This window comes from Rhea americana, unplaced genomic scaffold (genome assembly GCF_003343005.1).
Source record: "Rhea americana isolate MKP2758 unplaced genomic scaffold, rheAme1 scaffold_22, whole genome shotgun sequence".
NCBI classification, from domain to species: domain Eukaryota; kingdom Metazoa; phylum Chordata; class Aves; order Rheiformes; family Rheidae; genus Rhea; species Rhea americana.
The window spans coordinates 3586960-3614155 of NW_028186329.1; the positions used below are offsets into that span (position 1 = coordinate 3586960).

A 27196-nucleotide genomic window follows, 5' to 3' on the forward strand; every position below is an offset into this window, starting at 1 on the left:
TTTGACTGCAATACTTTTTTCCTGTTTGTCTGGTCCTGTTTTGTATGATAATGCCTACAGTAATCTATTATTTAATAAATAGTGGTTTATTCCTTTTCTTCCCTCAAATTTTACCCTTCAAATTCTGCTGCTGGGTATTTCAGATGGAATGGCTCACAGCATATCTTAGTATAGATACTGTATCTCTGCCTTTTGCGCCTTTAAATGTTTTAATTGCAGTGCAAATAGAAGCAGTATGAATTTTGTGTGTTCAAAACCAAATTTTAATTGGTATGTTCGTTCCCTTGGGATACCCTGACAGTGGTTCAACCTGCAATATTGCATAGTAGGAAATCAAATTGCAAAAGGAAAAAAAGGTAACTTTATCCTACCTTCTTTCATATTAATATTTTATACTTGCAAAGCCCCCCAGAAAAGAAAAACGGTTGTTTGATGTGGTTTATATTTTCCAGCAAAAGACAGCTGTCTGTGTTTTCCCCTCTCTGTGTCAAGAAGGCTGAGGACTGTAGTCACTACTAGCCCTTCTTCAGCTCTTAACAGTGGATATGGGAAAGTAGCACGCAGATAGGGATCTTGGTACCTTGCCAAGGCATGTATCAGTATCTGAGATCACCTGCATGGCTTTGCCTCCAGAGCTGTACCTGAGAGCAGCAGACGTTTGGCCAGCTGCCACCCAGCAGCAGTGGTGGCCTTCAGGATTGTGGTGGCAAGAACCTGGGAGCCGAAGCTCCCTGCAGCCCCCGATGGGGCTCGGGAGAGACCTGGAGCACAGGAAACCCCACATCTTCACAGCTCCCCACCAGGGCTGGCACTGGTTTGGGGATCCCAACGCGCTGGCGTCCTGGCGCTGTGGCTGTGGCTGTGCAGCAGCCTCGCGGCAGGTCGCGGGAAGATCTGAGAAACCCCCTGGCCTCGCATCGCTGAGGGGACTCGGGGCACACAAGGAGGGGAGCTGCCAGCAAAGGCAGGCAGGGTTTTAGCTCAGCTTTCAGCGGAATTAAAATTTTCTGCGGGAACGTGTCGAATTCAGCATTCTCTAGCAGAATGTTGTTGCACTGGAACAATCTTAAGCCACCCTATAAAAAGGTTTAAATCCTTTCAGCCTGAAGAGAAGCAGGAAAAAAGGATTGGAAAAAGTTCCCACCTCCTTTGCATCTATGCAGTTGGGGTTTTGTTCTAGTAAAGTCTAAAATAGATCAGAAAGTTGAAGCAATCAGAAAATCAATGAGAAACTAAAGGACTGAGTATTTGATTCCTGAGAAGGAGCTTTAGGCATTGTAAAAAGTTTTGCAGTTCACTTAGGGATTGTTTGAAAATTTGAAGGGTGAGGAAGGCTGTGCATAATTTCTTAGCTTCTGCAGATCTTAATCCTARCTTATCCTGTGGCAGATGACAACATGGGTCTGTTCAGTGTGCAAAGAGATTTGTCACCTAAGACTTTTTGTATATTAAATAGTTGATATGTTGAACGTTTTTCATACTTAAACTTTTATTCCTCCGCATTTGTTCACCCTTCTGAGCCTCTGGTTTAAAATTGTTAAGAATTAGAGAGTTTAATAACAAAAATTTGGTCTCAGTTATTGATAATATTTTTATTTTAATTGATAACATACTATAACAGAATAGTTTGGGTTGTTTCCATACAGATCATAAAGCTTGATGAGACCTACTTGCAATCTAATCGTGGTCACTGTACATATTCTTGACTGAATTTCTACAAGGATTAACTTGAGCACAACTGCTATCTTTGTCTAATATTAATTAAATAATTTATCCCAAAGAGCATCAACAGTGAATTAATAAAAACCAGGAGGATTGCTACTTTTATTATGTTATCTTCCTTCCTTTCTCCTCCCCTGCCTGCCTAGATTTGATATGTCTACTTGGAAATGCTAAACCCCAAAGTGGGTGTTTTGAAAAGTGACTGCTGTGATGTTGTAAAGCAGTTTTATCATTCAAAGAAGCAAAGTTCRCCCAGCAGAAGAAACATATGACAGAAAGCCAAAGAACAGAGGCCCCATTTTCTATTCTGGTTCCCTCTTCTTGTGTATCTCTATGCAAGTCCCTTAACTTTCTAGGACTAAGAACATTTTTTGGTCTACTATTACATAATTCATTGTCCTGTGAATTGAATTTGAAGTGATTATATAGACATCCATACATGATGGTTAAGAATACAGCAAATTTGAAGTTAAAGTGGGGGGCAGTACTGAAATGTTAAGTATATAAGAGTAAAATTTTTTAATATGCTGTAAATCTTTCCCTGGCAACGGCAAATGGGTTTCAGTACGGAATTAAATATTCTTACCATTTGAGACATGTTCGGATTGTGGAGTCTTTTAAGTTGGYGTCACATGCTAAGAAGATTCATATAATGTATATTTTATGCGTCTTGCTTCTTCTGCCTGTCGTAGTCTCAGTATGGAACTCCTTTTCAGCTCCGTGTAAAGCCAGGTTATCTCCTTGTCTTTTAACAATTCTATTTGGTGTTAGCCCTTGCCCTGTACTCAGGAACACTGATCTTTCCCAACTATTTTTGAAAGCAGGCCGTACATTTTAATTTTTATTCCTTAAAAAAAAGTTACTCAAGCCTGATCCTAAGCTCTGGCTTCCCTGAACTGCTTGGCTTGAATTTGCATGTTGTCTTATTTAATATAGTTAAAGACTTGAGATCTGAGTCTCCTAGACTTGAAAAAGAAAAAATCCTGAATTAAACTTGAATTATTCAAGTGTCCTTTATTTCATTTTTCATAGTACTCCCCTGCCTTGATACATTGTATATGAATTTATTACTTCCTCTATATTTCTTCATATAAACATATGCCCCTACAGTAAATTCACAGCAAACTTCATCCCTGTTTTAGTCTTCTTTCTTCTAAGCCACAAGAAGTTATTACCACAGGTAAGTTTTTAAAGAATTTGCTTGTTAGAAATCAGGATGTGCTTTGGTTAAGACCTCAATTTGTGAAGTGRGTTTTGAGGAATGGCAAACTTTTCTTTCCATTTAAACAAACTTTCCTTGTTTTTGATGAGAGTTATTTTCAATCAAATGCTGATTATTTGGTTATATACAATTATTGAAGGGTGAAAGGATCCTTTTTCTGCAAAATCTTCTAAGCTAGGCAGCATGGTCTAAATGTTCTTCATACACCAGTTGGCAGAATGAAGGCACAGGGAGAAAATTAAAATTGATTTCTGTTGTGTATCTGAAACAAGCATTACAAGACTGCATTTAAAGAAAAAATTGAATAAAGAAAGCTTCAGGGGGGTTTCAATATATAAGCAGTGGGCTATAAGAGATGAGATGTTGCAGAAACAGATATGAAGATTGCAATGAAAGAGATTTTCCATTTGGACAAGAGCTGACTGAGAATATTTTCTTTCTGTTGTATGGAAATCAATCCTACAATGGCAACAAAACTAAATATTCTCTCTCTGTTCGCTTTGCTACAGATTGTCCCTTTTGGGACTCAGTTCAAATGCGGGACTAAAACCAAAACTGCTTCTCTGAGTTTTGAAGACTTTCTCTTTGCTCTGTACCCAAGAGAATTTTAAAAAATGGTAAAACATGGATCAATTAMCTCATTTTTCAATTATTTTACAAAATGATACAGATTATGGAGAATGTAACATCTAATGATATTTCACTTCTTAAAAATTTAATGAAAAAGATTATTCACTGAAGTAGCCTGCTGTGCTTGTTTCACAGCGACAAAATACAATATCCCCTGGAGCTATTTCTGACATCACTGAGTCTAACATGGTTTAGGATGTTTGATGAGAAATTAGGTGTGGGAGAGATGCAGTTTAAAGTACCCAGTGATCTAGGGAATATTGCACTAAGCTAAGAGCCTGGACAAAATGAATTTTTATCTTGCCAGATGTCACAAATATTAGAGCAAAATAAACAAATGGACTGGGCGACATCAGATATACTACTCTGTTGACTCAAAGAGTACCAAGCCGCTTCTAAGATTTTGCAGGTTTGATAACGTTAAGGTGCATGCCGCTGTTTATGACGTGTGGGAAATAGAGCTGAAAGCTTTATAGGGTGCTGGGGCTTAGTACTGACGCTCCTGCAAGCAGGAAGCATAGGGCAAGCTGCGGAGGAGGGCTGCTTGCTTGTGAAGCCTTGCACCGCGTGAGTTTAAGATCCTAGAGGCGTTTGTGCTACTAGCTGACCTTAGCTGTCAGTAAACAATGGCTTTGGGGCTTATATTTTAATATGAGTTAACATTTAGCGTGTTTGAAAAATGAGTCTAATCCTTCTGAAGGCTGCTTTGCTGCAGTCTATCCAGCGAGTTCAGTACTCGGATGTGACTCGTGATTTTGAGTGGGGCCATCTTTTTGGGTGAGGATTTAAGAACCTGGAGCTAGAAGTTGGTGCCTTGGGCCATAGACTCTGCCTTCGTGAGATTGACATGTCATATACCTCCATAAATTCACTGATCTTCATTATAAATTAGTCGTTTTTTTCACCCCACTGTGTTGATTGGAAGCCCTGCCAGGGCTTCGCCATCACAGTGTTTAGGAACCTTCTTCTGAGTCTGAGCTGGACATTTGGCAAAGCTTATACCCATTTCTTTAGTGTTCTTTTATCCTAACAACTTTCTCCCTTATTGGTATTTAAACTGTTGTATTTGTGCTCTGTAAGAAACTCTGAGGAACCTGTGTTGTGAAAGAATTTGGAGGCCTCATGTAAACCATCTTCAAGCACCCAAATCACTAGTTACTTTTGATTTCTTTCTATGTTTGAATCTGTCACTCTTTTGAGTGTTTGTCTACAGAATGTAAGTTTTCATAGCAGAAGATTATACCAGAGTGTGTAATACAAGCTAGTGTTAAATATAAAATGTTCAGTGCTCCTCTAGATCTGTGCTCCCTTTCTTTTTCTAGATGGTCTGTGCAGCTTCATTCTTAAAAAAAAAAATATATATATATATATATACACACACACACACACACACATATATATATATACACACATATATATACACATATAGTATTTCTCTGCATATATTGGCACTAGATTTGCCAAGATCACCCATGAAAATCGGACTTACTAAATGTTTAAAGTAGTTATTCTAATTTGTGAAGCGATCTTTGGTGCAGTGGTAAAATTACTTACTTTGCTTTTGAGGGCACACTGAATTTTCCCGCTAAGATGATGTCCATGTTAGCATCACAGATTGCTGTTTGTTCAGTTATTTTTGTTTGGATGAATCTCAGAAAAAAATACATAGGAACTCTGCAGATGCACTATGAAATCATAAACCATCCAAGCCTTGCACAGTTCTGCACTGCACAAATGTAACAGTAAATTTGCAGAGTTACCAAATACAAAGAACTAAGGCAATTTGTGCATTCAGCAAGTTCCTTGTTTCCTTCATTACTGCAGAGACTAAAAAGGAAGAAGAGTAAAGAAAAGTTTTCTTAACAAAGAGCATAGAGAAAGCTTTTTTGTTTTTTGGTCTCTACAGTCGATATTTAGAGTTGTTGCATAGGCAGCTGAGGAGATGCAGCAAGATCTTCAGCTGCAGCATCTTGTCCTGAATTTTGTAACGGTTAGGCATGAGCCAAGATAAAGTTGGAGAAATATTATGCTWCCAATTGTATAAGTGTAGATATTGTTTCAGAAAATGCTGTAACAGATACTCAGGGAGAGGAAGTATCTTTCAGTATTTCCTTGTATGTGATACATGCATCTTGTAGACTTTTTCTTCCTTTATCTCTCTTTTCTCTCCTGCCACACAYGGTATGTTTACCTACAGAACATCAAACTTGAATACTGAATTTTATCTCCTGACTCAAGATTAAAGTCTCTCTTTAAAGGGAATTATGTTTTACAGTATTCTTGTCTTATCTTTGTTTATTATTAGGTGAATAATAATCTTACCCATTGTTTTTTTGCCATAAAAAGGCAGTACAAGTAAGTCAAGTATACGTCTTTATTAAAATACTTTAGTGTTAGATGGAGTGATGTTAATACARTTGCAGACTGTGAACTCACAGAATGCTGTTAAAAGCAAGGAAGATATATCTTTGTTCTTAATTTATTGACATTTTTCTGTGAGTTTAGTAATACACATTATATATTGCTGATGATGGTGGAAAAGATACAGCCTTAGAGAAAAAGTAAATCTGAGTTTAAGTAGTGAGCATGTGTATAATGAAATAATTGTTCTTCTCTTAGCTTATCCTAAATTCATACTAAGATTGGGAAGTGTAAGTAGACTACCCAGTTGTCCTTAGATTAAAGTTATTTAAACTCTWATTTGTTCAGGTACTACTTTAAAAGGAGGGAAAAAAAAGTTTCCATGACCACAGTTAAGTAAGTGAGGCAACGTAGTGGATAGTAATGCTCTACGTGCTATAAATATCTGAGATTTCGATTAAATACTTTTATTTTGGTTTCAATAAATATAATTTTACTTGCTAAATTCAGAAAACAAATTGTTGCTTTGTTACAGAGCAATTTCTCTCACAAATTTGGTAAAGGGCAGCTAYGGTAGGATCACGTCTTGAGTGTCCAGGTGACAGTGCTTCCTACCACGTCGTAGTAAGACACGGCTAAACAGAGAATCTAAAATCTACAGTTAAGCAATCCAAGAAGTTTATTTCAACTTCTCCATTTTTCCAGCATCCTTYGCACATTTGAGAGGTGCCAGTTTACCCCTTCTTTACAGATCACACTATTAAAAGCATGGCAGTGAACCGTTCTGAAGGGTGCCGACCTGACCGCAGGCGTATACATGCCAATCTCCTGATCCTTTCATACAAGCTGTTAAACAGTCGTAACTATTGCTAGTCATTGCCAGATTTGGCCGCACTGAAGCTTTGTTTTTACGTTAATCTGATATACTGCTACCTACAGACGTACAGACCTTTGAAGCATATATGGACACGTTTAGGCAGAGGCTGCTTGTTTGTAGCACGCTGCTGGGACGTTTCTGGGGTAGAGCATCAGGCTACTTTTTTTTTTGAATAAGTGCACAAGTTGATGCTTTCAAAGTGATAATTTTGCATAGGGCTTTTGCACAGGGCTTTTGCACAGGGAAGGAATAGTATTCCACGAGCTAGAGATGGAGAAGGCACTTTGGGGACAAAAAATGTATTCCATCCTCTTTGCAGTCRGTCTGTGATTTTTAGTAGTTAGGGTGGGTCCTGCTGCTATTTACATCTATTATTTCAACTAACTTTGATGGAAAAAGGAGCAGGTGTTTGAACTGATTGGATTCTTATTTAGATGCCTGCAAAATGTCTTTGGAATAAGCAAGGCCGTAGTTGTTTCAATTAATGTATTTTGTATGTTTACTTAAAATTAATGTAGTCAATGTTCTGAAATCCTCAAATATAAGAGACAAAGCTTTTTTTGATAAAAGCATGTTTTTCATCTTGAAGAATGAAAATGCAACGAAAAATTGTCTGTATTGGAAGAAAATAATTAAGAATGGATGTTTGCAAGATGGTTGATGGCAAGCAATAATTCTGTTTAATTACCAGTGTAATTACTTTATAATCACCTACAAATTTATTTTTATGTGGAATCTACATATGATTCTTATTTTTAGTAACTGCATGTTGATGATGACTGCATAGCAGGAAACCATGCTTTTTGTTTTTTGGTTTTTTTTTAAGTACACTTTTGTTCTCAGTCATATTTTACCTACTGCTGGATTTGAGCATCTTCTGCTCTTTGAAAGGAAATAGAAGACTCTCTGAAATTACAACTTCTACATGTAAAGAAAAAGTAAAGTAAAGGGAAGCTGGATTGGAGGTGGATAAAAACTGAGCTATCAGACAAGGTGCTTTGAGAGTCAGCTGGGAGTTAAAGCAAATCCCTTATCATTGAATTATAAAATTTGTCTTTTCCAAAGCAGAGCAGATAAAATATAGTGTCTTAATACATTGCCCTTAGTTTGACAATAGCATAACAATTAACAGATGGAGGGAAGACATTTACTGAGATTAGCATTGCAACTATCTTGACTCATACTAGCTTTTTTAGGTAATTTAATATGTCAGGATGTTTTTTTAAAAAATCAAAATGGGATTTGATTCACTCACCTAAAAAGTAATAGTCTTTTGGAAAGCCTTGCCAGAAAATGTGGGTTAAAAATTTAACTTTTTTTTTTAGTGTTTGAATTTCAGTATATAATTATCTACAAGGAGATTTGAGCAGAAAAAAACAAAAGTGAAATCAGAGGAACAAGACCTACATAGGATTTACTCTGCTGCAGCTGCCCCTTTTTTTTAATTTTCATTTATTATTTTTCATAATAAATGTCTGAATGTAGACATTGATGTTAAAAGGAACATGGAGGACTGGAAAGCTAATCGGGTGCATTAGGGAACTTTCCATACTCATTTCCACTACCTTTCTTATTGCAAATCTTTGTTCCGTAATTACTGGTATTTCATTCCTTGCATGATGTGCTTGCATTTGTCAGGATTTGTGTTTCGGGGCAGAGTAAAACTGAAGGGCCTGGTGAGACTCTTACTTTAACTAAAAACAAAAATTTTAATGACAAAGAGTATATTCCCACCAAGTTTTTGTTAGTGATAAGAGAGAGCGTTGGAATAGAAATTGAATTTAAGTGGAATAAAATGAAGTGAGAGCTGGATGGGGCAAAGCGGACTCCTTTGGCAGTCCCTAGGTACTATCAAGTTTAGGAAGGAGCTTTCTAAAGGGAGTTTGTGGCTTTGGCATCTCCTTGGATTAGCAGCAGAGTCTAGCATTGACTGTACCTGTGTTTTCCAGCTCCTTTGAGTTAGTGGCATTGCAGCAGAAAGTAACTTCCTTCTCCAAGGTTGTCTCTCTTGACTTCCACGGCAATACTGGATAGTCTTAAACATGTTTTGGTTTTATAAGGTCTTCAAGGAATCTTTTGTAACACAAGAAATTGCATCTCAAACTTTTTTAATCGTTATTTTTCCCCATTTAACTTACGTTTCTGACATCTACTAGTTGTTCTTGGATGAGAACAAATACAGGTATGTGTTCTTATTTGCTTTGTCATGCCTGCATAAAATATGTGCATCATAGTTACCATGAAAATAGTTTGGGGCAAAAGGTTTGCATGTTGAGAAAATTCAGATTGTCAGTCAACTAGCTGCAGAGACGTATGACCTAATCATGTTAAGACCAGCATTCTGATTCCATGCTAATAGCCTAATTATTATTAATATATGCTGTCTCTTTCTGACCTGTTTTGTTTAGAATGCATGTTGGTTTTTAATGTGCATGACATTTAAGGGTTATGGATTAAAAAATTAAATTTTCCAAAATAAAAAATATCTCATACATTTTTAATAAGGTTTACAAAAGAACTACTCTACATTTTGCCTCTAGCAAGATGGTACAGTATTGAATTAAGTGTCAGTACTTCTGTGGCCAGGCAAGAATTAATATTCTGGGCAAAGATATTAATTGTCTGTTAGAATGGACAGATGGATTTACTTAGAACCTGCTTCTTAATTAATTGGATTTTTTGAAAGTGAGTAATATTTTTCAGATTAGATTTTGGACTTTTAGTTCTTTGGTAGAAACATTTATATATTGTAAACGTGTCTAGATATTTTTGAAAGTRTATTTACAAGGCCATAAGAAAGCTTTGCTTAGTGTGATTCATATGTTTTCATAAGGAGTGTAAAAGTAGAGCTTAGGTAGTGTAGAGAATTTAAACTATCTTTCATGCAAAACCTGTCCAACCTTGGCTTGAAAATAAAATAAAAATATCCCAAGAGTCAAGCAGTTACTGCTCTTCGCTGCCACRTGAGGGAACTGAATGTACCACACATTTATACAAATCTGCTCTTTATTCCCAATAAAATAATATAAAATACAGTTATGAAATTATATATGAGGCGAGTTACCACTCTTACAGTCTCCTTTGCTTTTTGAAATGGCAGCATTAAAACTTCRACTTTTAGTGTTGATGCTCAAGAGGAAAATAAAGTAAACAGAAACATTTGCAAGCCATTTCATCTTTTAGGCCACGGGAGAACTGAGCATAGGAACTGTAGTTAGGTAGAAGTATCAAGAAAGCATTAGGCTGTGTGACTAATCCAGTCTSACGCTGTGCTGAAGGTGACGTGCAAAACTGCAAGCAATGGTAATGCATTTAGTGACATCTGAGAGTTGCTGGGAACCTCGCATATAGCTCTTTTAAGCTACAGTGATATAAGATTTTCTCAATGCATGTATTAAAAACTCTTACTCTTCTACTGTCCCATTCCTCCCTTCCCTCTYTCACCCACTGAAGTATTATCTTGACCATAATAAAATTGTTTTGGGCAAAGCATTGACATAAAGTGTGTATGCCCACAAGGATATTCTATTTTTGTTAAAAAGTAAATTCTAAAATCAGTTTACTTATCTCAAGTGCCTTTTTCCTCTTAGATCATTCARAACAGAGTGAATTGAAAAAAAATGTTTAAGAGGTCAAGATGCAAAATTTTGAAATTTTGAATATGGGTAATGTTTACCCATAATTTTTAGGGCAATTTTTTACATTTATTATTAGATTTTCTAAATAAATTATGRTAGTGTGGAAGGACCTGTTTTTGAAATTGTATAGATAGGCTCCCTTATAGGGGAGTGAAAAAAGAAAGAAGTGAAAAAATCCGAATAATACATTTATTAAAATTCACTGAAAAGCAACTATACTGTCAGGAATACTGGGCATACTTTAAGGCCTCAACATCTAGTGAATGAGAAAGCAATAAATTATCTGGATGATGGGGCAAAAAGCTTTTGTCACTGCAAAACATAACATCTGTATTTCACCTTTTTAAAATCTCAGCTTGTATGTTTCTGTACRCTCTTCATTAATGAACCACTCTGATCACATCCTTGTTCAGTAAGTTAGCTGCGAGCAGGTTTTTGTACTGCGTGGGTGCTGCGTTGCTCTGTGGGTGCAGCCCATCAAAGCTCATTCTTCRTTGTAGAGAAGGTCCCCTGGCGACATCTCCCGTCTTTGTTAGTCCTTCGCTGTAAGGAAAGTAGTAAGCTTTTCTTCCTATAAGAAAGGTCTCCATTCTGCTTTTCCTGTGTTATATGTTGTTATTTTACAGGTGTGTTGTTCTTAAGACAWAATGAAAAGGCCTTCATCCTCTTCTGTTTGAAGACACGTATGGAAAAGCAGTGCTTGTTTTTCCTTGCTAAGACTCTATATTGGCTACCTCTTTGGGTGAGCAGATAGTCATTTCTCACTGATACAGGGTTCAGGGTGACAAAATACACAAACTTCAGTTGTTGGATTTACTGAAGCTCAGCTACCACCTAATTGAATTGTACATTGAGAATTACAAGGATCGTGAYGGAAGGACTGTCTTTTTTCTCCTGGCTCCTAGGTTGTAGAATGACAGCAGGGCTGATCAACAGGCACTGTTTCAGGCTCTCGACACCGAGTTTTTTATTTTTCGAAGTCTAGGTTGGAGTCGATTTGTGCAATTACTGGCWGTGTAGTCCCTTGTCACAGTTGATCTCCCCCATCATCTAGGCTGTGAAACTGTTGCATATCCAAACCACTGTGGTCATGGAGGAAAAGACAAGGTTTATAACAAAAAGGTTTATGCATTTTGTTTTAAAATTCTTGCATCATTTTGCATTGTCAATTCTAGCCTTTCAACTGGAGAGAATTTAAGAACTTCTTGTAACCTGCAACTAGAATCACTCAAGAAATGCAGGATTATGGGATTTTGTGAAACAACCAGTGTAATTTGTCTTAAAATTTTCTTTAATTTGTGTAGATAATATGGAAGGTAATAATCTAACTRCAGTTAATGCACAATTTTATTGTTAATTCTATAGGTTTTTAGTATGGATCTCTGTCACTGTTTAACTTATCTTAGTTTTTGACCACATATTTTCAGTAAAATGCATAGTATTATACAGGAAAATGCAACAGCTAAAGAGATGATGCTGTGCTGTATTAAAAAGTGTAGAAAAATGCAAYGTTTTTAGTAACTTTTATTATTTCTGTCTGAGAAATGAGATTCTTGAAATCTCATTGAAATCTCTATGAGATTTCTTATGATATGACYTCACAGTGGTGAAATATTCCAGGAAGTGTTTTGGTAAGTAAGAGCTTTCAACAAGGTCATTTACAGACTCGTTTTGATTTTTATCATCACCTCTTTAGTCTCTTGTTTGCTTGGAAACATTACCATGTACTGACCTGTAAACAGTGTTTTCAGTTCATCTGTAAACATCTGGCAGCCAATCAGTATCTGAAGAAGAATGTAGTACCATGGTTTCACATATAAGTTTATGCCATGGAGTCTARCCGTAGTTCCACAATCGTTAATGCTGAACCTCTGCACTACTGGATGGCCCACAGAATTGTAATGCTGGGTACATGATTGCATTTCTGTCACATTTTCCAGAATATATGCAGCTAATACAGAGTTTATGTCAACCTTATGCTTTTATACTGGCATTATTCTGGGAGAGCAGGCTATGCAACCTCTAATAGATGRCACCTTGTATTACTTGACCATGGCATTTTGATCCTACACCAAGAGCCCTGAGGCTAAGTAATGCTCTCAATGAAGTCTGGAGGCATAACTGACTAATAGCAGTGATATTTTATTCCAGAGCCCTGCGCCTTTTGGGTGTTCAGTCCTGTCTTGCTGTTTATGGATGTTTCATGCTCTCGTTAAAGTTTCAGAGCTACTGGAGATTGTGCTGGAATACTTCTACATTGTTCAAAAATCATTAGCCGAGCTGCAGTTGCGTGGCTTTTAAACTGGTGGTGATAGACAAGCAAGAGATCAGCAAAGTCTTTAGATCCCAAGATTGGCAATTCAACCACCTCATCACTTGTGAACTGTACCGACCTACTACTAAGTCATATGTATCCTCTTACTGGCCACTATCAGTACTGAGCAACTGAAATCTGTTCAAATTGCTTCTGCATCCAGTCCCATGTCTTCTATGAGCAAAGAAGAGGGGCCATCTAAAAGATGTGCTTGCCATCCTCTAGGGATTTCATGTTATTTGGGTCCTATCCCTGGAAAAATTGCTCAGAGAAGTTGAATCCTCACAGGTGAACTGAAATTTATTCCTCATCAAGTCTTCCACTAACAGATGACAATTGAATGTTTTATTACAAAATGCCAGTGTTTCTTGTGGGATGGGCTCTCTGTCTAAACAGGTAGGATATGTAATGTTTTAGAAGATGAGGTAAACCCACCCATAATAGAGGTATTACGATTTAATGCTAGAACTATTACAGATAGAACTACAATTAGACTCCCCACTCTCAGCCTTCTCTGTTTCAAACTAAACGAACCAGTTCCCTTAGCCTCTGCTTGTGTCGTGTACTCCAGCCCTCTAACCAGCTATATGATGATCTGCTGAACTCCCTCTAGTTTGTGAACACCTCTGGTGTATCGGGGTAGGCAAAACTGGACATGCAATCCAGGTGAAGCGTCACGAGCACCTGGCAGAGGAGAATAATTGCTTCGCTCTGYCCGGTGGCTGTGTTCTTGCTAATGCAGCTCACTACACAGTTACATATTCTCTTCCTTTCCTCATATGATGGAATATTTTTTAAGACATGAAATCTCCTCTTGCATGTGGAATCATTGAGGGTTATATTTCAAAAATTCAGTTGGGAAAATTYTAATTGTCAAAGGAAAAGGGAATGAAAATTAATTCAGGATCTTCTGCRTCTTAAAGCTTTCATTCATTGCTGTACCAAACTTAAGTACTATTGAATARGTTGCAGCTCTTGACCTCCAGAGTGTTTATTTTTGCATTTCAGTACTTCCAATATATAGAAAACACCCACAATTTCTGAAGAAATATTTCAGTTCAAATACAAAGTCTTACTCTGAGCCAAAGTTCCTGCTGATACAGAAATGCCGTTTGTTCCTCTTAAGGTCTCAGGCTGTGTTCCAACTTTTTAGATTTTAACATCTTTGTAGGCTTCAGAGTTAACAAAATGAATGCCATCAAACAACCAAAGAATAAMGGCTACATTCACCAGTTTGAGAGGTGAATCACCTATTGTCAATTTAACTGTTGGATCTGCATAGTCCTTAGAAGACCTCTTTACCCRCATTGCCTTTGCCTAGMCTAGTTCTGACTAGCTGGTATTTGMAAAAAAGTTTTGTTTTTATAAAGTCAAAAGCATCCTGCAAGACGAAAGAATCCAAAAAGAAGTGTTTCTCCTACGCAATTGTGCTTTAATCCTTTTCAAATAATGATTCCAAATATATTGGACCATTAGTTTGCATTAAAGACACCAGGTTGCAGTTATGGTTATTTATTCTTCCACATAGGGTTACAGAATTACTCTCTCAAATTTTCAGCAATCACAAAACTTTTCTCATTCTTGGAATCTCATGGCATCTCTCTTCAAGTRTGTATTGAACAGTTAATTCTGTCATTCCCCAGTAAGAGAATGGAGGTGCTGTTAATATGGTTTTTCATAAGAATGCTGTCACACTGAGGCTTCAGCCAAAGTTTCTGACCAGCTTAATCAGTGTATCTGTCAACCATTTGTTTTTCCAGTTTATTTTTCTACCAGTCAGCACACACTTGTATACGCTGAATGTGGCTGGAGCAATGTCTTGGCACTTGAATAGGAGTAAATCAATTAAAGGCTAAACAAGAGGATTTTGTTGTGTTTTACAGGAGGACTGAGAAGAGGACTGGCATTCCTATAAGGGTTATCTGTATGAGCATAAGATGATAACCATCCCTGCTATACTCTAGCAAGAAAACATCCTCCTGGACACACTGGGGTCCATTAGACTCTAACTTTCTTAGCCTTTGCTACCTCTTTGAGCAGCACGCATTTGTCATTTGTAACTAGCACCGAGGAGCCTGCTTCTGTATTTTACCATACTTGCCCCAGTCCTTTAGACTGACTGATCTTTGAAAGAGCAGACTTCTCTGTCTGCTCTTGCAGACCTCCTAGATGGGCTGTGTTTGTCAGCAAYGCAATCACTGTAAGACAGTTGCTCGAAGCAGAAGGAAAGTTACTTGTTTTCAAGATGCCCTTCGCACGCAGGCGGAGGGCAAGCCGGAGGATCGAATGTTTATGTGGACTCCTGATGCCTGGCTCTTGCACTGGCAGAGAAACAAGGAGGTGGTWTAAATGTCCCCAAACTTTACACTCCCAGCTCAGCGACATGACTGCAGAAGTCACTGCAGCTGTAAAGAATCCAGTCCTGCATACCACGGTGCCTGTATACCCGCAGTGGGATCTGCAGAGACACAGCTGGAAGAGGTGCAATTACTCTATGAGTAATATTTCCTTTTTGTGCTATTTGAGAATTTAAATGCTCTAGGAAATTGTAGAACCCAYACTAACTAATGATATGCCGTAGCGGATATAATGTGTCACGATTCTGACTATAGTACTCCAGTTTGTCTGAACTTGCTGTGTGTAACCTGTTTGRTAAGGTAAAAGTGCTTTGAGACAGAGCGCTGATACCTGACTGATGAAATACAGGGATCACTTTCCTCGAGGATGATGTTTTAGTGTCATAGTAAGTGAAGGGGAAGAATTTTAGGTTTCCARTTGCTGTTTTGTCTCTAATGTATGCCTAAATTGAACTTGAGCTAGTTCAGTCTCACTGACATCTTCACTTTTCGTAGCAAAAAAAAAGTGCAAAAACCATAGAAACTTCCTTTTAAGAAAAAATGATRTGTGGCATCTGAAAGTCATCCTGCAGATTCAAGACAAAGCAATTTATYATGTATGGCTAGTCATACAGTGAAGAGGTATAACAACCCAGAAGAGAACTTACAGATGATTCAAGACATAGCTACATTTTTGTGAGACTATTGGAAGATCCTTCTGTTATATAAAGGAAAGCTAGTCTTAACAGTTCCCATTTAACCAGTGGGGAAGTAACTATTGTGTCTAACCTATTATCTCAGGATAGAAATCAGGGKTTTTTTTTAACCTACCATACTTGTCTGTCATTATTCTCTTTGTTCCCTTTACCATCACCTCATTACATATGGCTTRAAAAGAGAAAATGTAGCTGTTTTGGACTTGAATATATTGAAAGTCAGTATTAAAAACAAGCTATTTCGGTATTAGCTGGCATAATTTTAATCTGAGTACTGTACTGTATTATAATTTAATTCTCTTTTTAAAATAATGCTCTRTATTAAGAGGACTTATGTATATTGAAAATATATTTGGCTCTCTTGACCAAAAGAAAAAAAAATTCTTTTAAATTCCTTTCTGTAGTAGCACATAAATTCTATTTCAAGAAAAAATATCTTAAAACATTTCCTGCACTTTTATATTTTTCTTTTAAATGTAAAACCTTTGATAGTCAGCAAAAATATTCTTAGCATTCTCTCTATAACCGAAAGAAGATACAAGAACAATCTGTAAATGTGTTAGACTGTTTTAAAACTTTAATAACTTTTTGTTAGTTTGGAAAGCTAAATATCAACGACTAACTCATATATTACACTTTAAACTCTTTATTCATCAGTGCAGACAACATGTTAAGCAAGTTATAAGCTTTCAGTATCTGTTGTGATAAATGATTTAATATCTTAAACATCAATTAAAGCGTTAATTTATTAAATTCTTTACACAGAATTTATAAAGCAAACTGTTTTAAAATTTTAAAATCTCCCTTCAAGAAACTTCTGTGTTTAAAGAAGATAAAAATGTGAAGGATATTTAAGCATGTCTTAAATGTTATATGCTTGTCTATCTTTTGAAGAGATTATACCATATAATAGCACTTGTTCTTCCTTGTTCTACCATCCCAGTGTTGCTTCATGCAGTGTTGGATTGTAAGACAAAAATGAACTCAGTTTGGAGTTAAATGGATTTCGATTTGAGGAAAAACAAAAAAAGCATCCTGGTTTTGATGTTAGCTGAGAACATTGTAGCCGGCATGAGTACTGTATTCCAGCTATCTCTAGAGTAATCTGAATGTAGTACTGTATTCCACTCGTTGCTCACCCTCTTCTAAAGCAATCTGTATGAACTGTAATGAAACAGCACACGGACTCGAGGAAAAAAAAAGGATTTGATACCCTCTTTCAAATCAGTAACATTAGCCAAAAGTATTTGTTCTTCCCCAGGAAGATACTACCTATATATTTGTATTAATCTCCTGTCTCTGAAGGAGGCTTTGAATGAGTGGTTTGATTTTATGGGAGCACTTACACAGCACTTGGAGTACTTTCCGTCCTTACCACTCTGTCCAATTTTCTGYGTAAGCAGGAAGAATTCACACCACATCATTACATCGAGCTTTTAAAGAACTTCTCAGCAAAAGTAATAAAGCGAGAAGAAAAAGATCACTGAAATTTGATTGTCTAAAATCTGCATGGCTCATTTCTGCATCATTGGAGTGTGTGTAACCTTCGGGGACGCACTGAGGTAGCGTAGTTCTTGGTGCCTTGCTTCCTRATTAAGAGGTGGCTTCCTCCTTGTTTGGTAGACCCAGCAATGGATCTTGCATTGGGGTTGATCTGCTGCAGTAATTTCAGTWAAAAAAAAAATTGTTGTCTTCTTGTTTCTAACTTGCAGTCAATGAAGAGTGAATCTTTACAGAGTCAGAATCGGATAAGACCATACAGTCTTTTTTTAAACTTTTGTAAAAAGGAGCTTTTATGTCTAACTTGAAAAACTTTGCTTTTAAAGGCCTCTTCCAGCAGCTCTTCAAGCATGCGGTTCTGTGCTGCTGTAGAGGTGTTGGTTTTTGGTCGTGTCACGCGCCCAGTGCGGCGATGCCTTTTTGACCACCCTCTGACATCAGGATGACCTTGAGCCAAGGGCATAGCCCAGGTTCAAGGCCTTGCTGAGGTGGCTTCTAGCAAGGAGGTACTGGCCACGAGCCTGGTATTTATTCATAAATTGTGGCTATTACAGTGCAGCTGGACATCTGTCTTGGTTCTCAGAATACAGTAGAAATAGTAGGCGGTTTCCTAATGCAAAACCAGACCTCTGTTAGCCCCACCTTTGAGCCSCCGAGGGCCAGGCTGCTGGTTAACAGCCCCGGCTTCCCCGTGGCTTTCCAGCTGCTTCCAGCATGGCGACGTGTGCGTGCCGGTGCCCAGGTGTTAGCTGCTGGAGCGATTTGCCCGGAGATCAGATGTGCTTGCTGACAGCTACTAACACCCTTTTAGCACAACAAAAAAAAAATCATCTTCTCTTTGCCTGTCTGCCCGGCAAAATCCAAATTGGTGTTAGTCCAAATGACCCTCCCAAACAGAAAGAAAAGAACTAATTTACACATTATCTAATCTTGACATTTTGCAAATACTTGCATGGGTTTTTCAGAAGGGATATTCTCATATCAGTTACATTGATTTCACTTGGATCTTAGTTTCCTTAGATACTTCCTCTTGCTGCTCGCATCTTTTATCCAACCTCTTTTCTTGTGTTTCAGTAGAAATGTATTTCAGGTTTTCTGGTGATGAGAAAGACTATCAAAAATGATTTTTTGTAGTAGGGTTTTCTTTTCTTTCTTTTTCTTTTTTTTTTCCAGATGTTGCAGGTAAACTTAGAAACTAATACTGCAAAAAGATAGTARCTTCTGCCATCCATCTAAAACTTTCCTGAAGTCGTGTTCACCTGCACAATTTTAGCAGACAAAATTCCTGTCAGAGCAGTTGCTCTAGATGTGGATGCAGACTGCAGTAATCCAGATTTCCTCCCCTAGATACAAGAGATTTTATCTGGCTTTTACTTGAGACGGATGGGTGGCTTACTAAGTAATTTGAACCACAGCTTGAGCTTTCTCAAAGTCCAGCTGTATTCAGACCCAGCATTAGGTGCATATCTGATTTGTACATAAAGGATTTGTAACTCGRTATTAATCATGTCAACTATAAGTAAGCTTTGTGAGAAGTTCTCTAAAACACTTTTTACGTTGTTGAGCTGCTCTCTTTGGTAGGACATTTTGACCATTACACCTCTTTATGTAATAAAATTTGTCTGGTCTGCCTTAGTCATTCTAGGACTGAGCTTCCATCTCTGAAGATACTTTTCCAAGTTGCAATGTTTGATGCTTGAGCCCATAATCTTAAGTTTTCACGTGCCAAATGCTGGGCTARCGTTGTTGTTAATATTTACACTCAATTTTGACAGCCTCCAGGAATTGGATTTTTATTCTGAATAAGGTGATGGAAATATGTCACAGCTATGCCTACGTGATGTCTCATTAATATGCAGTTTGTCCAAAATGAATTTGAYTGTGATAAATTTGGCAAATAGATGAAGTCAGAACATTTATGGAGCCAGCAGTTGTTTGGAGAACTGCAGGGAGTTTAAAAACTTGTTCTCTCTGAGCACAAGCATTAAAAAAAAAAAGTGAATTCCTTATCATTCCTTATCATTAAAGGTGGATGTTAACAGTATCCTGTCAGTCTTGATGGGAGATATCTTTAGAAATATAAGTATGAGCTCACTGGTCTTTGATCTTTGAAGACTTGCATGACAGCCCTGATGGAAATAAATCAAATGCAGAAATGGAACCCCTTGTTTTTCCTTGGATTGTTCATGAACTTAATTTTTGCGTGCTGTAATTTCTGTGCCAGACACATTGTGCCATAATGTGAAAGATCAAAAAAAAAAATTTTTTTCATAATAGGAATAAAATGATTTAGTGGTCAAAGTAAAGTTCTGAATGAAGAAGAAGAAAATGTATATTCCATTTGTTTCAAACTACATGTTGTATAAGGAGTATGCAATAATTAAGATGTTCATGTCTTCCCAAAGACCCTTTTTTCCATACCGGATATACTGAAATTTAATAGGAAGTAGGGGTATATTTGGTTTAAACTTCTGATCAAGTTGTTCTTCAAAGAGCTTTTTGAGATATTAGGTGTACGATCTAATTTGCAAAATTAAGTGAGAAAGAAAATAGGAGCGTTGTTATTATTAGGACCTATGCTACTTCGATTTTTCAGTGGTATTCTCAGTAAGTGCATGAAGGCCTTTAGCATGTGAAACTATTTTCAAATACATCTTTTCTTGGATATTATATTTGGCACACTAAATGGTATTGCATGCTAACACTTGAAAATGCATGTAATTCAGTCATAAGGCATGTTTTTTTTCCCCCTCTAAGAAAATAATTACTTGGTATTGCAAATGGAAATAAGCTTGGAAGAAGAATGAAGTTTGAAGGTCAGATGCTTTGATGATATGAAAGAAGTGTGATTTAGAATATATTTCAGTTGGTATTTAACTCCCGATGTTCTTTTGAATCCCTTAGCTGAATTACTTCCATCTATTGCTGTAAGAATATAGCAAAGTCTTAATTACTGTCTCTTGTGTTCAGCTAGATAAGGAGCAGGTGTGCCTCAAAGTGATGCTGGTCTGTTTTARCACATCTGCTTTCCTTACCATGCTGCAGTTCTTCCTGTCCAAGCAGCTTCACCTTGCTGATTAGTTCTGTGGGGCACAACTTCTGACCCTCTTCCCATCTGTCTGTGCCTAGGCAAATACCTCCTTCGCCAGGGCCCAAGGAAATTTTAAGGAAGTCTGAACAGATGTAGCACTGACATTGATGGGTCCCCAGGGAAATGGAGGCTGCTAAAAGTCAACTGGAAACTATTTAGGAATGCGTCTGAATTTGACCCTAAACTTATTAGCTTAATTATCCATATCCTTTAATTGTTTCTGAGAATATAAAGATTTCTAATAGGAATAAATTGGAAAATGAAGAGTAAATATGAAAATTTTCATCCCTTAAACCTGTTACAGAAGTTGTTGAAGGTAGCAGTAAAAGTTCTTTCAGAATATGGAGACTGTTGGATTTGTGTTGCTTCTGTTTAGTTACTGTTAACAAACCTCGTTGAATATGCTGTAATTTTTTTACATGTACTTAGTCATATAGCATTAGCATTATCAGCAGATATTTAGATATACAAGCCAGCCTGTCCCTCCATCTGTTTGCAGAGTACTTGGCATTTATTTTGCAAAGTAGTAAAAGTAGTTACAGCTTTGCAATTGAGAACTATTACAGCAATATCAATTTTTCATATTCAAGTTAGCTTTAAACCCAGAAGTTTGCCTGTTATTTATAACTCCTAGTACGTGGAGTGGGGGAGTTAGCGTGTGGAATAAGACCGGGCAATAAATAAGGTTGCAAAACTGTGTCATTGCTAATAAAGCCTTTTGTAGTAGTACAGTAAAATAGATATATCTAGAGCATAGGATTAAAAAAACCTCTTTGATTATAACCAGGAATTTGCCTGTGCTTTCTGCAGTATTTTAAGTAGACATATTTTTTGCATGGTTTCCACAGAAACATTTTGCAGCTAGAAAGTATTCATGTTTAAAATAAATTTTTAGCCAAGGCTATGGGAAATTGGAGACTCTGCTTTACATCTTGTGCAGCTGAATCCATGATATCCAGGCTGACAATTATGTTCAGCTAAAAGTTTACCTTATTATCTTCTGGTGGGTTTAAGCCTAAATGTCTATTAAGCAGTTGCGGTCATTTTGTAGAATTATCCATACGTTCAGGATGGCTCTTTTGGACAGGGCAATGTATTAATGTTGACTAAGAGCAGGAAGATTTTATCCTCATTTCCTTTTCTACCCCCTGCACACACACACAAAGATTTTATTATTGAGCAGCTTTGTTAGAGACTGGTGCAGATGTTGTGCTTTTATAAATGATTCTAGAGGGTAAATGAGAAGACGGGGAAGAGGAGAAAACAACCCCAATCAATTAAACTTATTAGGATTTTACAGAAATTCGTAAGAGGCTATAAATTGTAAATTGATACATCTGGGGGATGAGAGAAGAGGCAGAGTGAAATAATAYTCCATCTAGAGATATAAAGGCAAAATGGCATTAAAATTTAATTTTAACCCTCAAACACATACTCACTAGTGATATGTGGCCAGATATGTTAAATCATACATTTCAGAAAACTTAGTACTATTCCTTGAAACAGATCCAGCAGTGATGTTAAGATTTGTCTTGTGCAAAGCATTCAGCTGGTACACCCATTGCCAGTAGTAAATGTAACGCTCTGTCATGGTTAACAGCAGATGAGTGTATTGGACTTAACAGCAACTTTATTTAGTCGAAAATGCTGCAAACCACCTCTTTAGCTGTGCTAGTTAATAAACACATCACTCCAGTGMTGTCCCTACAGCTCCTTATGGAATATTGATTCAAGCAAACAGCCTGTCTCCCCGTTTTCTAGGCTCTCCAAAGAATAAACGTTAGGTATTTTAGAGATTTCTCTGTCTTCRTGAGAATGACATCTCTCTGCAGCTGTGTTCTTAAATGCTCTGAAGCTGTCACTGTCAAGGGTAAAGCTCTCAAAAGGGGAAACTAGGGCTTGTACAGCCACAGCGCCGAAGTTTGGGATCTATTTGGAAAGGGGATTAGAGAGACTGAGTGTAAGAATAAGAGTGAGCTGTAAAACTTCAGTTGTCTCCCACAGGAAGATAAGAATAGCAAAGAGAAGATGAGGTGGAAGAAATGAAGGAAAGAATAGAGTGAAGGTGAGGAATAGAAGAGAAGAAATAGGAAAGACGAGAAGCAGATGATGCACTTGGTGTAAGGAGAAAAGACATTAGATAACCAGCAAATTATTATTTTCTAATTTATGTTTTGGGAAATGCATACTAGGTCAGAGACAACATCTGAAAACCTCTATGTGTACATGTAAGAGGGCAACTTTACTTTTTGTAAATAGGCTGAGACTCTATCAGCACATGGTGACATTTAATTAAGTCAGTAAGCTGAAAGTGGTAATTCTTATGTCTTATCTTTTAGTCATGATATGATTGGAAAAAATATTGCAGTTTGTAATTTTATATCCTTATCTGAGCAAAATTCCCTAAAATAAATGAGGAATTATGCCTACTCTGTAGGCTTTAGCAATATTTAGCAATCTGCACCATGCAATTTTACTGATAAATTAAAGAACTGAATTGTAACCTAGTCGCATGATGCATATGTTTTAATTATGGTTGGTTATGTTTAGCTGCTTGTGTTAGCATAGAGTATGGGGGAAAAAAGTGAGTAACAGATATGTCAGCTAAAAATGTGGGGCCAATCAGCCTGCTCAGACATAGGTTTTCCTTGTAGGGACCTAGTTTGGATGTGATGGTTCTGTGGTCTAAATAGAAACTCCTAATTGTGTAATAAGGATCGTTTGCCCTTCAGGGCACTGATACGTGTAAGAAATATACTACTGTAAAAATAACACRCTTAGCTGGGGCCACAGTTTGTCACGTTCTTTGTGGCACGGCAGATGTGCCATGTTTTTCCACACAAACCATTCTGTTTTAGCAGAGGATTGTGCAGATGCACAACATGCTTCTTAAAAGATTCTGTTATATTTATATCCTCCTTCCCACCAAAAATCCTAAAAAAGCAGAACTTGTGCTAGTCTGGCACAAGATTTTAGACTGCATGCTTTCTGTTGGATCTCCACAGACATTTGCCTGCCGTGAGGGAAGATAAATTTTGTCCAAGTTATCAAACTGTGACTCTTAAGTAGTAATGGGAAAAGAGATCTTAGCCTGTTAGTAAAAGCATGCTGATTTTTTGCAATATAAAGGGGGCCTGAACTGAAAAGACCACACTTTTTTCATTTGCCTACCCTAAGTTGCAACTTTAGTAACTGCTGTACTTAGAGGAAGATATGCCAGACAGGCTTTGCAATTGCTGTGTGTACGTGTGAAATCTGATCTTTATTGCTAATCTGAAATAGTAGCAGAAGATGCCGGTCTTAATTGATAGGTTGAACTGTGATAAACGAGGTTTGGTGGATGAAGCTGCGCTTGGTCAGAGGTGTTGGAYGCCCAACCTGCCCCACTGCTGGAGGCAGCATCAAACCGGTGCTGCTTAATCCATCAGCCTCTTCTGTCAGACCCCGTGCAAGAGATGACCCTAACTTTATTCATTGTGATGGATAAACCTTAAGATATACGATATCTTCCTTTTGTCCTGATCCTTCTCGTTTCAGTTTTAATCACTGCCATTCAGACAAACACTGAAATCCTCCTGGAATTGCAAATGCCAAACCTTCGGGCTGAAACTCTAGATMCATTTGCTGTTAATGTATCTCGTCTTTCCTCTACCCCCTTTCTTTTTCTGAAGAAACCACTTGTTTGCTTTCTCTTGGTTTCTTAGCTGATAGAATGCTTTTAAAAATGCTTTTACTTCCCTGTCACTGCATTATGCTCTTTGGAAGGAGGATCAGCTGGATCATGGCAAAGAGAACTGCTGCTCTAGTAGTTTTAGTTTGTATTCACTATACACTCCCCAGAATTGCATTGTTCCTTCCCAGAGGGGGAAAGTTCGTCTCTCATACAAATCACTGGTCCTTTTCTAGGCTTTTGTAGCCTTCCTGAGATTGCTGGAAAGTTTCCTTCTTTCTGCAGAGCGGGGAGGAGGAATTGCACCAGACAGGCTGGCCCCAGTCATTTTATCCCTTTCCTGTGTCTTATAATTCGTTTTTGGAACAAACATCAGACAGTACCTACCCTGAGTTCCCAGGACTTCTGCCGCTTTTGTGAATTCGTTGCACCGCATTCGGCAGCGTTTTTTGACTTAAATCCAGACTTACATCAGTGTTACAGTATACAGAACCTGCCCCCAGCCTTGTCTGCATGCAAAAGTATCCCTGCTAATTTAAGCTGAATTGTTAACAAGCATTTTTCTACTGACTTAAGTGGTACATCAAGTTGATACCAGTTTAACCAAATCAGTGTGTATGCGTTATTTCAACTGATGCTACTTTTGTGAGTAGACACATCCACAGACTCAGTTTTCACAGAGCCTTGTTAGTGTTTATGGAAGTGCAACTGTTATCCTCAGGAACGCCTCCAAGCCTTGGAAAGTCTAGCAACAACACAGAAGATGTGCAGGAGTAGTTAGAAATTTGCTTAAAAGGAAATAAAGTGGCAAAGCAAAGTAGAAGGAATAAGACTAAGAACACCTTGGATAGTTTCGTATTATTATTGAAAAAACTGGCAGGCATTAAACTACCTGTTTCATGTAAGCAAGTTAAGCAGGATAGAAATTTTAATTTAACCCMCTTCCCCACAGATATCAGCATGTGCATGCAGAGGATTATTACTACCATCTGTTTTATCCATAGTAGTTTCCATCAATTGTGTTATTTTGCTTTTTTAGTGCTTAAGCACTACTTTGAAGCTGTTGTGTTAATTGTTAACTTTGGCCAAATCCGTGCGTAAGCGCCTGTAGCAGTCTCAGCATGCGAAGATCATAACTGTTAGATTAATGAATGGCAGTATTAGCTCTGTGCTGATGCAGTACATTAATGGCTATGCAAGTTCAATCAGATACGCTACTGACGTTGTATATAATGGTATTTACCAGCTCCTAGATCGACTACTGAGACAGAGGAATACAATCTTTCATTTTTATCTATGGCTTAAAAATAAGGTAACAAAATCATTGTTATAGGATATTTTATTATTATAATTTGCAGCAAGGGAATAGATGTATCTGTAGACTTGTTGTCTTCACTGAAATGAAATAYGCATATATGAGGAGCGTTGTGGTCAATGGAAGGAAACTAAGTGGTCCGAACATTTTATTGTCCATGTAAACTCACATCCTGAAATAGTTCCAATTATTCAAAGAGGAAAAGGAAGTACCCTTCTTACCTCCTTTCTTTTTCTTTTTCCTTCACAGAACCTGAAGAAAGTTTTTGCAGAATTTAGCCATCAGGAGCTGTTTGAGTTCTATAACAAGGTCTGTAGGTTTTACAATACTATACTTCCTTTGTAAACACCGTATGCTGCTCAGCTGGAAGCATTGCCTACATGAATTAGATCTAATGAAACTGGAAGGAAAATGGATCCGGTTTTAATTAGAGCTGTTGGATTTGTTTGATCATATAAAGCGTTCTCAGAAAGAGTCTGTGCATTCAGAGTTGGAATACATTGCTAGAGGGGGCTTGGGTCACCCTGAGCGTACCTGGCTGTTAGGTCTGGAAGACTAGCTGATGATTCACAGTGAGCTCTTTGGAAGGAGCATCTTTGTGTTATGCCTCTGGTCAAAATGCCAGGCTCATAATCCAGCCAAAATGAACTCTGTTATTTTTTTTTACCTTGTTATTATGCATTGGAAATTCACAGCAAAACAGCTGTGCCTGTTAAAAAAAATAAAAAAGATGGTATTTAGACAACTGTTTCTTTAAAATTTGAATATTTAAACTGCAGCAATGAATTCTAATAGCTTCATGTAAAAACAAATATTCATGAGTACAGGAATTTTTATTGCTATATGAATAGATTTAGTATACGTAGTTGAAGACACTGGAATGTGAGTTTTTTTTTCTGTTTGCATGTTTCTAAACAACATTTTATATGAGTGGGTTTTTTTTTTCTCTCTTTTTGTTCCTTTAAATAGCTGGAGACTATACAAGCACAGCTGGATTCCCTTACATGATGTTTTTGAAGACTTATTTCTCCATCACACTCCTACCACCTCATTATTTTGAATTGAAGATAGATTGCCAAGCTGTGTTTGCTGAAGGATTCAATGAGTTGCTTCCTGTAAAATTATATGGCTTATCTCCTTTTAGACCTGTAACATTAGTCAAGGGAGAGTGTTGGTAAGAGTTCTGAAGGTTCGGTGGACTTTCTCTCTTTTTTTTTTGAGCATTTGTGAGGAATGGTTTTACTTGCAGGAAGAAAAAAGAGAATGCTTTTTTTTTTTTTCCTGTTACATGTGATGTTTGATTCCAAAGGAAATTTGCATACTAGTGAGAGACCAGGAATAAAATTTATCGTTTAGACATAAAAGGAATATAAAACTTTAGTAGTAACAATAGTAATAAAATATATAGCTAATGAAATCTCTGTCTTTCTGAATTGTTATTCACATGATTGATAATGCTTATTGTAAATTTGTCAAAATAAATTCAGAATATAAAAATTGATAGTTCTGGTTTGGACAATTTTAATTTTATTTCATTGTCTTTGTTCTTTGTTTTTGTTTCTCTAAACAATCACGTCATCACTGGTTTCAGTGTTTACTTTTGGGACTGAGAATAAGTATGGCTTCTGAGCACTATATGCATACCAATGAATCGTAAGTAATAYGGTGTATAACTGTGGGGAGAAAGCTCAAAGTATGAAAAAGGAACACTGAAATAGTAAGATAATCAGATTCCTGAGAACTATTTGTTGATCCTTCCTGATGTTGTCTACCGCTTTTTTTATAGCTAACAAGGAGAAATAAA

At 37.2% G+C, this 27196-nt stretch overlaps 1 protein-coding gene across 2 annotated transcripts in view; it reads left to right on the top strand.

The window, feature by feature from the left end:
- COMMD10 (COMM domain containing 10) overlaps positions 1–26893 on the top strand; it is a 99859-nt gene extending 72966 nt beyond the window's left edge. Inside the window, exons 6-7 of one of the 2 annotated variants that reach the window (XM_085305390.1) lie at positions 25642–25701; positions 26362–26893. In XM_085305390.1, the coding sequence (XP_085161516.1) occupies positions 25642–25701; positions 26362–26400 (99 nt within the window). In that variant the 3' untranslated portion in view covers positions 26401–26893. Of the gene's footprint in view, positions 1–14647; positions 15219–25641; positions 25702–26361 lie in introns of those variants that run through there. The other variant, XM_085305391.1, reaches the window with a different exon arrangement.
- Positions 26894–27196: the final 303 nt, after the last annotated feature.